Source organism: Rhinopithecus bieti, unplaced genomic scaffold (genome assembly GCF_001698545.2).
Source record: "Rhinopithecus bieti isolate Rb0 unplaced genomic scaffold, ASM169854v2 scaffold_13207, whole genome shotgun sequence".
NCBI lineage: Eukaryota > Metazoa > Chordata > Mammalia > Primates > Cercopithecidae > Rhinopithecus > Rhinopithecus bieti.
The window spans coordinates 3,201,450-3,214,118 of record NW_016807866.1 but is presented as its reverse complement, the minus strand read 5'-3'; the positions used below and the strand labels follow the sequence as shown (position 1 = coordinate 3,214,118).

General features: G+C 46.5%; 1 protein-coding gene across 2 annotated transcripts in view; it reads right to left on the bottom strand.

The window, feature by feature from the left end:
- Positions 1–12,669, bottom strand: part of ITSN1 (intersectin 1) — a 247,032-nt gene that overhangs the window by 45,446 nt on the left and 188,917 nt on the right. The window contains exons 27-29 of one of the 2 annotated variants that reach the window (XM_017883937.1): positions 9,751–9,868; positions 7,208–7,399; positions 5,336–6,843 (exon numbers count right to left, since the gene is read on the bottom strand). In XM_017883937.1, the coding sequence (XP_017739426.1) occupies positions 6,842–6,843; positions 7,208–7,399; positions 9,751–9,868 (312 nt within the window). In that variant the 3' untranslated portion in view covers positions 5,336–6,841. Of the gene's footprint in view, positions 1–5,335; positions 6,844–7,207; positions 7,400–9,750; positions 9,869–12,669 lie in introns of those variants that run through there. The other variant, XM_017883938.1, reaches the window with a different exon arrangement.

Here is a 12,669-nt window from a genome sequence, read left to right as displayed (position 1 = left end):
AAGGTCCCCAGATGCAGTTATGTGGATCCCCCCTCTGAATCACTATCTTCTTACAGGCAGGTGGCCTACAGGAAAATAGAATGTTCCAAAATCATAAGAGAAATGGAGTAAAATATTAGGCTGAACTTGTAGAGAAGCTGTGTTGTTATATACAGCACCATGTTTTTCTGGAGGCCAGGAATGAAAATTGAGAAGCTACAGCAGCACATGTTCTTATGTTTGGCTCAGACTGAGGGCATCTTAAGCAAGCCTGAGCCTTTGGCAAACTCGCCCAGTGGAGGCGAGAAGGACGAAGGGCTGAGGCGGGTCAGCACGGAGCTTGTGCATTGAAAATGTGTTGGAATCCTTACCAATGGCTCCAAACTCCCATGGCAACCCCAGCATCGAGGGAATCACATGAGGGAAGAGGGGCCCCTTCCTGATCTTTCCAAAGATGCAGCCACCAGTTCTGTGGAGGCAGGAGCTCTGGGACTATGGACACGTACCTGTCCATGTATGTATGCATCAAATGGTACACCTAGAACAAGGACTCGCCAGAGAGTTTGAAAAGCTGACTTGAGAACATCACTATGTTTCCCGAGACCCTCAGTGCCCTCAGTTGTAGGTGCAGGCTTTGTGCTCACTGTTCTCTAAGATCTCGACTTCACTGAATAATCCACAGAGAACATCCTGCACTCCACCCCAGTCCAGACCTTTCCCCACTTTCTGGGTGGGGCCTGGGAAGCAGCGAAGTGGACCAGCGTGCATGAGTGTGTGGGGACAGGTATCAGAAGGGGGCAGGACAGCATGGGAAATGGGAGGGGAAAGCAGGGGTGTCAGGGGATTCATCCTCTCCCCGAGGGAAACAGCGTCCTTGATGAAAACTGGCAGACCAAAAGTGTTCTCCCCTCTCCTGGGTCAGAGTTCAGAGAAACCGCACCAAGAGGAGGAAGTATTCAGCTTTTAAAGACATGATAGGCTGAGTCAAAATAAGGAACACCTCTTTTGAGGCTTGCAATATCACTCAGAAGTGATGTGCCAAGCAGATGTGGAAATAGCAGCTGTCAGCCTTTGCCAGAATCTTCTATACAGCGGTATTTATCTGCCTTCTGGCTGTACCCTGAACTCACCGTTTGACCTACTGTTACCAAGCTACAGATGTAGGCATTTAAGTCCCCTGAAAGTTGCTGCTCACTGCCTGTCACACACACACACACACACACACACACACACACACACACACACTGTTGATATCATAAAACAATAGCATGGTAGCTGGTAGCTTCTAAGAGGTAGTATGCCCAATATTGAGTTGCACGGACACTATATATATAGCTTATAGCTGATGCTCATTTTTTATAAATAAAACATTTTTGTGAATCAGGTCATACACCTGAAAAATGCCTGGGGAGCTTTCAATTTACAGAATAGATTCTTCCTGAGAGTCTATGGAGCCCTCTGAAATGGAATAGCTCACTAGACATCAGGAGACACTCTGGAAGCCTGGTTTTTCCTGTGTGGGGTTTTCTTGAAGAAGTGCCCAAGAGCGGCCGGGTGCGGTGGCTCACGCCTGTAATCCCAGCACTTTGGGAGGCTGAGGCCGGCGGATCACGAGGTCAGGAGATGGAGACCACCTGGCTAACACAGTGAAACCCCGTCTCTACTAATAATACAAAAAAATTAGCCGGGCGCGGTGGCAGGTCCTGTAGTCCCAGCTACTCGGGAGGCTGAGGCAGGAGAATGGCGTGAACCCAGGAGGTGGAGCTTGCAGTGAGCCGAGATCACACCACTGCACTCCAGCCTAGGCGACAGCGAGACTCCGTCTCCAAAAAAAAAAAAAAAAGTGCCCAAGGGAACTCTGGCTGAAGCGAAACATTCACATAAGGCTACTGTGATCTTGGACTTCATTACGTCTCCCTATCCTACCAGACCCAAAATACCAGACATTTCAAAGAAGGAGCTATTTTTCCTTGCATTTTTGGGACCATTGGCATCCAATGTTGTTTCCATAAAAATTCTCTTGGGTATTTTTGGAACGAAAGAGAATTAATAGGATTAATGAAGCAGGACTGCGATTTGCTGTGCCCATTCCCCAACTGTTACCTGGGTGGGGTGCTGCCCCTGCCCTGTGCTGGAGTGGAGACTTGGCCCAGACAACCGTCCCTGGTCCTCAGCCTCCTTCTTAGACCAAATGAGCAAGAGACTCCAGGAGCAGCCCCTTCCAAGGCCCCTGTTGCTTTTGGGAAGCTCACATCTAAAGGAAAAGAAAACTGGAGACAGCATGGTCTCCTCTCTGAGGGTGATGTGGTCTGTGTCAAAGCTGAGACTCTGGTGTTTTCTATAGTCACTGGTTGATTTCATTCACTCATTCAAAAATAGGCATTTTTTTTAACCTAACCTACCATGTGCCAGGTGATGATATATTGTACTAGGATGAATTATAGATTGCTGTTTTTACAGGTAAGAATTGACAATTTCATATGGTTAAACCTAAGAGTGTTTTCCTAAATTAGTGTTACTTTTTTTCTTCTGATGGCATCAACGAAGGCATAGATAACCCAATCACTACTATTTGCTATGGTGGCCTGGGTCTGCCCAGGTTCCTTTCCAGAAACAGGGCAGATACCAGTTTCTACCATGCATGTAATGGTGAGATATTTTGTGACTTAATATACGGCTAAGTTACTGCTTTAAATTGGCTTCTCCCAGACACCCTTTTATGCAGAGGCAGTTTGAGGCCTGGGCCACTTGGGGAGCTCAACCTCCATGGCTCCCCAACTCTGCAGGCCCTGCTCTGCAGTGTGGAGAGGCAACCGGCCGGAGGAGAGTGATTCGTAAGTGCGCGATGAAGACAATCTCTTTTGGACTCATCTTGTCTAATGCTACTGGAGCAAAACTGTACCCAAAGTTCACTTGCAAATATATTTACACAGACCAATATGAAATTAAATGATTTAATAATCAGTTAAAAAACAAAAAACGAAAACAGGCCGGGCATGGTGGCTCACGCCTGTAATCCCAGCACTTTGGAAGGCCAAGGTGGGTGGATCACCTGAAGTTAGGAGTTCAAGACCAGCCTGGCCAACATTGTGAAACCCCATCTCTACTAAAAAATACAAAAAAAAAAAAAAAAAAAAAAAAAAAAAATACAAAAATTAGAGCCACGCGGTGGCTCATGCATGTAATCCCAGTGCTTTGGGAGGCTGAGGTGGGTGGATCACTTGAGGTCAGGAGTTGGAGAACAGCTTGGCCAACATGGTGAAACTCTGTCTCTACCAAAAATACAAAATGCAGCTGGACGTGGTAGTGCACGCCCATAATCCCAGCTACTCAGGAGGCTGAGGCAGGCGAACCCAGGAGGCGAAGGTTGCAGTGAGCCGAGATCGTGTCACTGCACTCCAGTCGGGGTGACAAGAGTGAGACTGTCTCAAAAAAAAAAAAAAAAAAAGCTAAAGAACATACAAACCAAAACCTGACACCTTTAAACTCTGAGGCCATAGGAGATACCGAGTATCCCTTCACTAATTTATTAGAAGATGCTTTCTTTCCCTTGTACTCAATTTTCTGTTAACCAGATACTCTGTGAATATGATTCAAGTAGTTTAATACAGTACGATAGTGCAGAGTATGGGAGATAATAAACAAGAATAAGATTCTGAAATTTAAAAGAAAGGTTCTGAGATACTTTTGATGCTGCAGATACATGACATGAGCTTAAGTGATTAAATTTATTCAACAGGAGTTACTGGGGCAGCCTTTCTGGTGGCGAATAACCAGGCGAACATTAACCACAGTGGCCAGTGGGGTGAGACTTGCGCTTGTCAACCTCAGCTCTGGTGACATCTGGGGCCAGATCATGCTTTGTTGCGGGGGACTGTCCTGTGCACTGCAGGATGATGAGCAGCATCCCTGACTCTACCCATGAGATACGAGCAGCACTTCCACTGGCTGAGAATCACGGGGTCCAATGGATACAACCAAACGCAAACTCAATGATTTGTAGGGGGGGAAAGCACAGCTTCCTGGGGGAACAACCCGTGTCAGCTTCACAAAGCTGGAGGCAAGCCTGGGGGAATGGCCTATGGTGAGGGCGCAGGGCCTCTGGAGTGAGTGAGGTAGAGTGTTATGGAGTAGTACCCACCTTGACAACTGCATCCCTTCCAGCCAAACTCAAGACTGGAGAAGCAACACTGGCTTACACAGCTGAAGGGGTCCTGGGGAAGAGATGGACTTGCAGACTCAACCATTGCTCCACAAGGGGGTGGCCTGGGGGACAGTGAGAAGGATCTCCCCACCCACCTCTGGGCCTTTGCATGTCCTGACAGCACCATCTACGATAGCCACACCTCTTCCCCCGCTCCATCTGGCTCCTCCTTACTCTTCAGGTCTCAGCTCAAATGGCTTTCCCCGTCCCACCCCCTGAAGGTTCTCTGATCCTTTCCCTGCGGCCACCCTCCACTGGCCCTGCCAATCTGCTCAGTGGTGCCTGGCATCCAAACTTCTAGTGCAGAACTTGTCACCTTGCTCAGTGGTGCCTGGCATCCAAACTTCTAGTGCAGAACTTGTCACCTTGTCACACACATACTGTGTATATTTATATGGATTGCAGGAGTTTGGTTTTCTGTTTGTTCCTCCCATTAAAATATGAACTCCATGAAGACAGAGACCCTGTTTCCATGGAGTACCACACTCCTCCCAGAAGCCAATGGGGCACCCGACACATGGTAGACATCCCCACCCCCCACCAATTATCTGCTAAATTGATGAGGGAAACCACTTTTCCACTGAATGGCAGGAGAGGTCCAATAAGTGAAGCTCATGAGGATGGAATCAACCATGTGGTCATTGCAGCAAACAGTGGCATCAATGTGGACGCTGGTTTATTTCTGCAAAGTGTGCCAGGTAGAAGCTGATCCCAGACAACAACATGGGACATGTGCAAGTTTCTGTCTTTACCCACATATTTTTGGGGGTGTTCACCAGTACCTTATTATGATGCATCTTTTGGGCAAATGGTTTGTACCCTGAGCCCAATTACACACCCTCAATGTGTCGACAACTTATATCAAAAGCCTGGTGAGACAGTGAACTGCTAACCTGAGTGGTAAAGTTCTATGCTTCAAAACTGGTATTATAGAGAATGATCGTTTGCATACTGATCAGGGAGGGTGGAGAGTAAGGGGACAGGGAGGGCTGTTCAACAAAGACTCAGCGAGCCTCTGATTATGTCTGTATTTCAAAGAGCACAGGTCATGGTTGACACGCGGGCAGCAAGCACACTGCTGACATCTAGTCTGCTTGGTTCCTCACCACCACTGCCAGGTTCCAACATCAAGAACACAGAGACATTTCCGTCTAACTTTTATATGAAGAATTTAATTATCTATACACGTAACTAATTCAAAAGGTTGTATTACAGTTGTTAAAGCCGCAGGTTTATATATTTATATATTTTACATTCATATCCATGAAAATACTGAAGCGCAACTGAACGAGGAGGAGAGGTCCTCGCTCTCTGCACCATGTGAAAGGAGAAGGACCTCTACACGACCACCAGCACAGCCTCCCGACCGCCGGGAGAACGCGAGGGGAGTGCGCGTTACAGAGTCTTTAGGAGGACAGCTAGATTGTGCTTGAGGCTCCCCCTGCCCCATTTTCTGTGCCGTGAGCAGCAGGCATTTTTATTGAGAGCTTCCAACTAGTGTTTAAAAGACAAACAGGGCTTCGGCTACAGCATATCTAACACACAAACCGACCATGAGCTCCATTTCATATTAATCTGTAGAAATTCCACAGTCTAGTTAAAAAATGTAAACATTGGAAATTAATTGCAGGGAGATTTCTATACATTCTTTCTTGTCAAGAAAATTACTTGTTCAAAATAGGTCATTCCATGAAAAGTAATTGGAATAAAACTTCATGTAACAGAGACTAAAAAGAGATTGTGGAGATCGTTGATCCTAACGACCTCAACGGTGTTGTCTACTGATTTTATGCGATGCAAACACGCAAAATTAAAAACCCCAAACAAAACACCAACTCAACCAGATAAATCTGAGACCAAACAAAAACAGAGTGCTTTCTCATGTGGCTACAGGGTCACTGTGCAAAATCAAATCAAATGCAATATGATTAGAGCATCATACAAGGTAATAGCTTTGCCATGGAAAGAACTGGTTTCTTATGTACAGGATGTATTACATGCTCAACAAGGTACAGCTGATACACACAAACAAGCACAAACACCTTCGCTTTAATTGGGCTCATTCTACACGTCTTTAAAACAGAGATACTGAACTCCTCTGCACTTCTATAGCAAGGGGGGAAAGCCCCAAACTACACAATTTAGTTGGTAACACTGGACAAAATGAAAAAATACATCAAGTCTCAGATTTATGGACATTTGGAACAATTTTTAATAGCACATGCAGCATTCCTTGATAGTGGGTCTTTTTGCAAAACCAAAATAGCAAAGAAGTCATTTATTTATTTTGTTTATTAAAAGGCTAAAATATATATTTAAAAATAATTTTAAAACTATTGAAAGCACCTGTGCAAAGGTGGGGGAAAGTCAATTTGAGTAACTAGGAAAGCCACAAAAGGACCCACTACCCTGTGTGTTTTTGTAATTTTTGCTCCTGTCTCTGCAAGTAATAACTCAAACATTGCGATCACATGCAACTAAGGTAAAATGAGGTAAACTGCTCTGCAGTGAGTTCTTCTACTCAGAAGGCAGTAGGTGATCATGCTGGAAGTCACATGATCAAGGCTGCATCTCCCATCATCCCTCTGGGCAGTGATATGGGATAGTGGGTCTCTTTGAGGACTTTCAAGCCTGAGGGGGGGATGGACAACATATGATTCCTAGAAAAAGGAGGAAAACAACACATAAGCAAAACAAAACAATGAGCAAAATTCAAGCTAGGAAAATGAGTCAGGCATGTAAACAGCATGGTGCCAAAATGATTTGAAAAAAAAAAAAAAAAAAAAGGAAAAAGGAGGGAGGGGAGGGAGGGGACATGCTACAGAAGGAATGAAAATTAAAGAAAAATAAAACCCCACGAGTTAAACTCTTGCATTACAGAAGGTCTTCAAAGAGACGATTGCGAATGCAGCAATGGTCTAGCTTTAAGTTCTGCAAACAAAGCTCAGCAGAATCAGAGCAATGCTGCATGTTTTACCGGAAGATACCAGAGAGGCAAGGCGACAGAGCCACCAGGGCACTTACATTGCTGGCTTGGGTCCATGTCTGTGGTCAGCTTCACATAATTGGATGGGAAGAGCCCCACTTGTCCATTGACTTCCCCCTTCCACCAGTCGGGGTCCTCCTTGTTGAGGACGTTGATGATCTGGCCCTTGTTGAAGGCCAGCTCGTCGTCGTTCTGCGCAGTGTAGTCGTACATCCCAATCACCTGGCACACTGCAGGAGACAGGGCTGGGTGAGCGGCTGCACACCCACCGAAGAACGCGCAACGGGCACCGCGCAGCCGTTCAACATTCCCAGCTACTCTTTCTGTACTTTCAGAAGAGGGTGACAGTAGGTGAAACTGTTCTACTGGGCTTTTTGCAGTGTGGGCAATAGGGAAAGATGAAGAATTAAAAACCAAGACAACAGCAAAATTTTCACACTAAGTCTTTAGAGTTTTTTGTTTTGTTTTGTTTTTTGATTTTTGTTTTTGAGATGGAATCTCACTCAGTCGCCCAGGCTGGAGTGCCGTGGAGTGATCTCGGCTCACTGCAAACTCTGCCTCCCAGGTTCATGCCATTCTCCTGCCTCAGCCTCCCAAGTAGCTGGGACTACAGGTGCCTGCCACCTCGCCCGGCTAATTTTTTTGTATTTTTAATTAGAGACGGGGTTTCACCGTGTTAGCCAAGATGGTCTCAATCTCCTTACCTTGTGATCCGCCTGCCTTGGCCTCCCAAAGTGCTGGGATTACAGGCGTGAGCCACTGCGCCCAGCCAGTCTTTAGTTTTCATAATATCATCCTCTTTTCATGTTTACTTGTCAGCAGAAAATGTACAGTGCTAATCGAGGGCTTTCGTTTCAAGTGCAGTGGAACTCCTTTCTACTGCTGACTCCAGAAAGACCGGCCCAACCCCATCCCATCTTCTGCTGCACAGGACAGCTGTGTATCATGGGGACTTTACTATCATTTTTCCTTTTTGGTTTAAAGTAGAAGGTAATCATCATTTGACCTCCAAGAATCCCAAATCTTAGGGAGAACTAAAACTAGTGATTGATTGATTGATTTATTTGAGACAGAGCCTCACTCTGCTGCCAAGGCTGGAGCGCAGTGGCACGATCTCAGCTCACTGCAACCTTCACCTCTAGGGTTCAACCGATATCTGGTCCTTCCAAAAGAGGCCTCAGCCTCTTGAGTAGCTGGGATTACAGGCATGCACCACTATGCCTGGCTAATTTTTGTACTTTTAGCAGAGACGGGGTTTCACCATGTTGGTCAGGCTGGTCTCGAACTCCTGGCTTCAAGAGAGCCACCCGCCTCGGCCTCCTAAAGTGCTGGGATTACAAGGCACGTGCCACCACATCATGCCTAAAACCAGTGTTTCAAATGATTTTTCTGCTGCTGTATCTTTGCGTCTCAAAATGTTGTCTTGAAAGAAATCTCCACCCTCAAGAACATTTTTTCTTTTCTCGTTTTCTCTCAAGCCTATAGGAGGTAAAACTGTTCTCATTCTTTGACACTTCTACTTCAGATGAGTCTGCACCAACAGGTCACAGTCCCTGTGAATCTTTCTTAACCAGCATATATAAATAGGTTTAGGCTTTTCAAATTCTCCAGCTAATTCAATCATTTCAGCAACTGATTTCAGTGGGCCTGAGGAAGGGGCTGTACACGGAAGTGGAGGGATACTGACACATCTCCCCAAGGGACAGCAAACCCTGTGGGAACCACATTCCTCAGCCTACACGAGGCCACAGCTCAAGCAAAGAGGCCCAGTGGGAATTGGGGCTCATCACAAAATTTGCCCATCCTTTAATTTCTTGAGAAGGCTGCCAGGTTTTAATCTTATCTCACTGGGTACATACAGCACAGATACTTAACCACAAAGCATTGGAACAAAAATTCTACACTTTCCAGAAAAGCCAACCAAGAATGGCAGCTTAAAGACCTAAAACAGAAACCTGCTCCCCTGACCTCACCTCTCTCAGATCTTGCTGAAGCATCTAATTTGGTCCCTTCAATCAGAAAACAGCCAACTGGGCCAACTGCTGTGCTCTGTTCTTTTCCAGTCCTCCAGGAAAGTGTGTACAACATCCTGCCCGCCCAGCGAAGCCCCCTCTGCCCACAGTGAATGTCACAGGGGAGCTATTTTGGTCTTCAGTGAACACCACATTAGAGCCCCAACCCCGTGGCCCCAGCTCCATCTCCTGACCTACTGAGACCCCAGCCATTTATTTTTGGGTGTCCCTTTCTGTCACCTCACCCCATAGCCTAAACCCCAATGTAAATGGCTGGAAGGAAATCAAGAGGAAAATGTGGCCTTAATGCCACAGCATTCATGACTCCTGCAGTAAGAGCGTTCCAACAAGGGTTCTGTTGTATGCAGCACAGAAAAGCCACTTAGATATCTGGTCCTTTCGAAAGACATATTCCGTATCACATTAGTTGGGTGTCAGTCCCAGCAAGTACAAGAAGTGCTTTAAAGCACATGTGAAAAACAACGTAAATATATTTAATGAAGAAATCAAGTGGAAAAACTCAAGTGAGATGCAGACCATTTTCCAGTTAGAAACGGGAAACTCCTTACCTGCCGCTAATGCTGTTGACTTAGGTGGCTCTGTTGGAGTGATTTTGCTTGTTCCAGGGCTTAGAAGTTTTACATAATTAGCTGGGAACCAGCCTATCTGGCGCTTTTTCCCACGTGCCTGGTAAGAAAATAATTACATCAAACATTTTTAAAGGCTCATCTTTTATAATACAGCTCACTTTATAACAGAGCAGTTATGTAAAGCTTACACACAACTGAAAAACAAACGACATTAAGGGTAAAATCTATGGATTACCGTGTCACAAAAGTAAAACACCATAGCTAAAATTCAAATTGTGGCAATCACTGGTCAGCAAAGCCCAGAATGTTTTTGCTTGGGCTAGACCGTGTGGATCACAAAATCAGGGTATACCATGGATTGCCTGGGATAGAAAATTCTGCTCATGTAATGCTAGCACTCAGCTGTTAATTTCAGGTAATGCAGACATTATGGTTAATGCCAACACTGTATATGGGTTTTAGTAACAATAATAATAATGATGATGATGGCCATCAATACCGAGTACTACTTCTTTTTTTAAAAATTAATTAATTAATTTTTTTTTGAGATGGAGTCTCGCTCTGTTGCCCAGGCTGGGGTGCAGTGGCAGCACTAGGCTCACTGCAAGCTCCGCCTCCCAGGTTCACGCCATTCTCCCGCCTCAGCCTCCGACTACCGGCACCCACCACCACGCCCGGTTAATTTTGTTTTTGTATTTTTAGTAGAGACGGGTTTCACCATGTTAGCCAGGATGGTCTCAATCTCCTGACCTCGTAATCTGCACCCCTCGGCCTCCCAAAGGGCTGGGATTACAGGCGTGAGCCACTGCACCTGGCCCTCACTGAGTGCTTTTTATGAGCCAGGCCCTGTGCATTTATGTACACAATTCCAGAAGGATAGTACTATCATTATTCCCAATTTCCAGATGAAAAGTTGAGTGACAGCCCCAAGGTCACAGGCAGTTAGTGGCAAGCCAAGATGCACTCATGTGTCTGCATGCTGCTTTACGGGTAATATACATCAAGATGACACACATGCAGTACACACAGAACACAAGGAGGCTCGATGTTATTTTCACAAACCCGTAGGCCCATGTGATGGCTAAAGCCACATTTTTCACTGCCACTTCTTTCTCACTTAATTCAATCTGATTCAACACAAGAGTCATCTATGCAGTGTTTCTGCACCATGCTGTTAGAAAGGGACAGTAGATGACTGTCCCTATAAACCCGGGGAGTTTACAACCAAGTTGGTGAGGCAGGTTTTGCAGTTAGGACACAATCCCATAAAAAGACTAGAGTTAGGGATCATGAGTCGGGCTTTGACTACCCTTCTGTACACCACCAAGAGAACCCAAAACTACTCGTGCATGCACATGCATGCGTACACACACACACACACACACACACACACACACACACACACGTCTAGAAACAAGGCTCTGATCAAAACAGTAGCCTCTGGGGACAAGGGTGGGAGGGAGACATTTATATTCCCTCATAACTTTTGAATTTTAAACCATGTGACTATAATTATCTATTCCCCAAATAAGGAAATAAAACTAAAAGAAAACTTCCACCACATTACCTGTGCCCTCCCACCTGCCAATTTATCAAGGGGGATACCTCTGGGTCACTTTGAGAACACAGAGCAGGCTTCACTTTTCCTTGAGGTCTGACAGATTTCATCCCCTTGGCTCAAGGACTAAAGCTTTTACGTTCACAGTGAACCTGCTGATGACTGAAGCCATTTGGTTACAAGTTTCCACGTCTATCCACCAAGTGTACCACCATTCTGCCCGCAATGACACCACTCTTTCCCACACCTCTGCAGCAGAGCACAGACCTCGCTGGTGTTTCCTCATTTGTGGATCCACACGGAGAGTCACTCTGGTGACAGCGCCAGGAGCTCTCCTGGGCCATGGCAACTCAGCCACTTTATTGTGGATCCTAAGAACCACTCAAACTCTCACTTTAGCACAGTGCTAGAGGTGTGGGGACTGAAAAATACAGCTGCTGCCTCCAAGGGGCTAGTCAGCTACAAGTGGAAATAAGAAATGTGCACAGAAAGCAAAGTAATATAAAATACTAAAGAGTGGTGCTGGCACGGGGCCACCGCTGGAGCTCAGGGGAGGAAGATGGCACTTCTGGTTGGGATGGTCACAGAGAGCTTCCAGAAGTGGGATCTGCCAGCTCTTGCGGAAGTGGAGAGGTGGGAGTCGGCTGGCCCCTGGCAAGACATGTCATGAACAAAGGCAGCGAGGCAGAAGAGCAGGGGGTGTTGGTGTTTCAAAGAGGCTGGAGTGGAGACTTCATTGCTCAGCGGTAAGACGTGAGGCTACACTGGGGAGAGGGGCCCCGCAGGAAGCCTTCCCCTGGCTGGCGAGGAGGAAAGGCGGTGGGAGTCTTCCATGTCTCCAGAACAGGACAGGGGCATGATGCTGGCAGGGCCAATGGGTGACACAGCACAACTCTAAGCAGGGAGTGGGACCTGAGGGTCTAAGGAGGCCTCTCCCTCCCCAGCACAGGAGAAGGCATGTTGATAAAAAGGAGTGGATTTTCAGGCCTCCAGAGGTCAGACACCTGAACCAGTGAGTAGCATCTGGCCAGCACTTCTGGAAAGGACAATTATGGGTGTCCACCAGCGAGCTCCCCAGGGGAAGTTTCATCTTTAGTTACACTCCAGGTTGTGCCTTCTATTCTGGCCAAGATGCATTTCTTATATATTCAGCTCTCCGTGTGGCTCTTCCTGTCCTGGCCTCAGGCTCACCTCCACAGAGTGGTAGACGGGACTATGTGAGACCCGAGGCCTTCCCCAGCAAGGCCTTCTTCCTTCATGCTCCTGCTGTTCTAACCCCCATTCCTCAGCACCCGAGGGTCTGTCTTCCGTGGCTAGCCCACTGCACGGCAAAGGTTTCC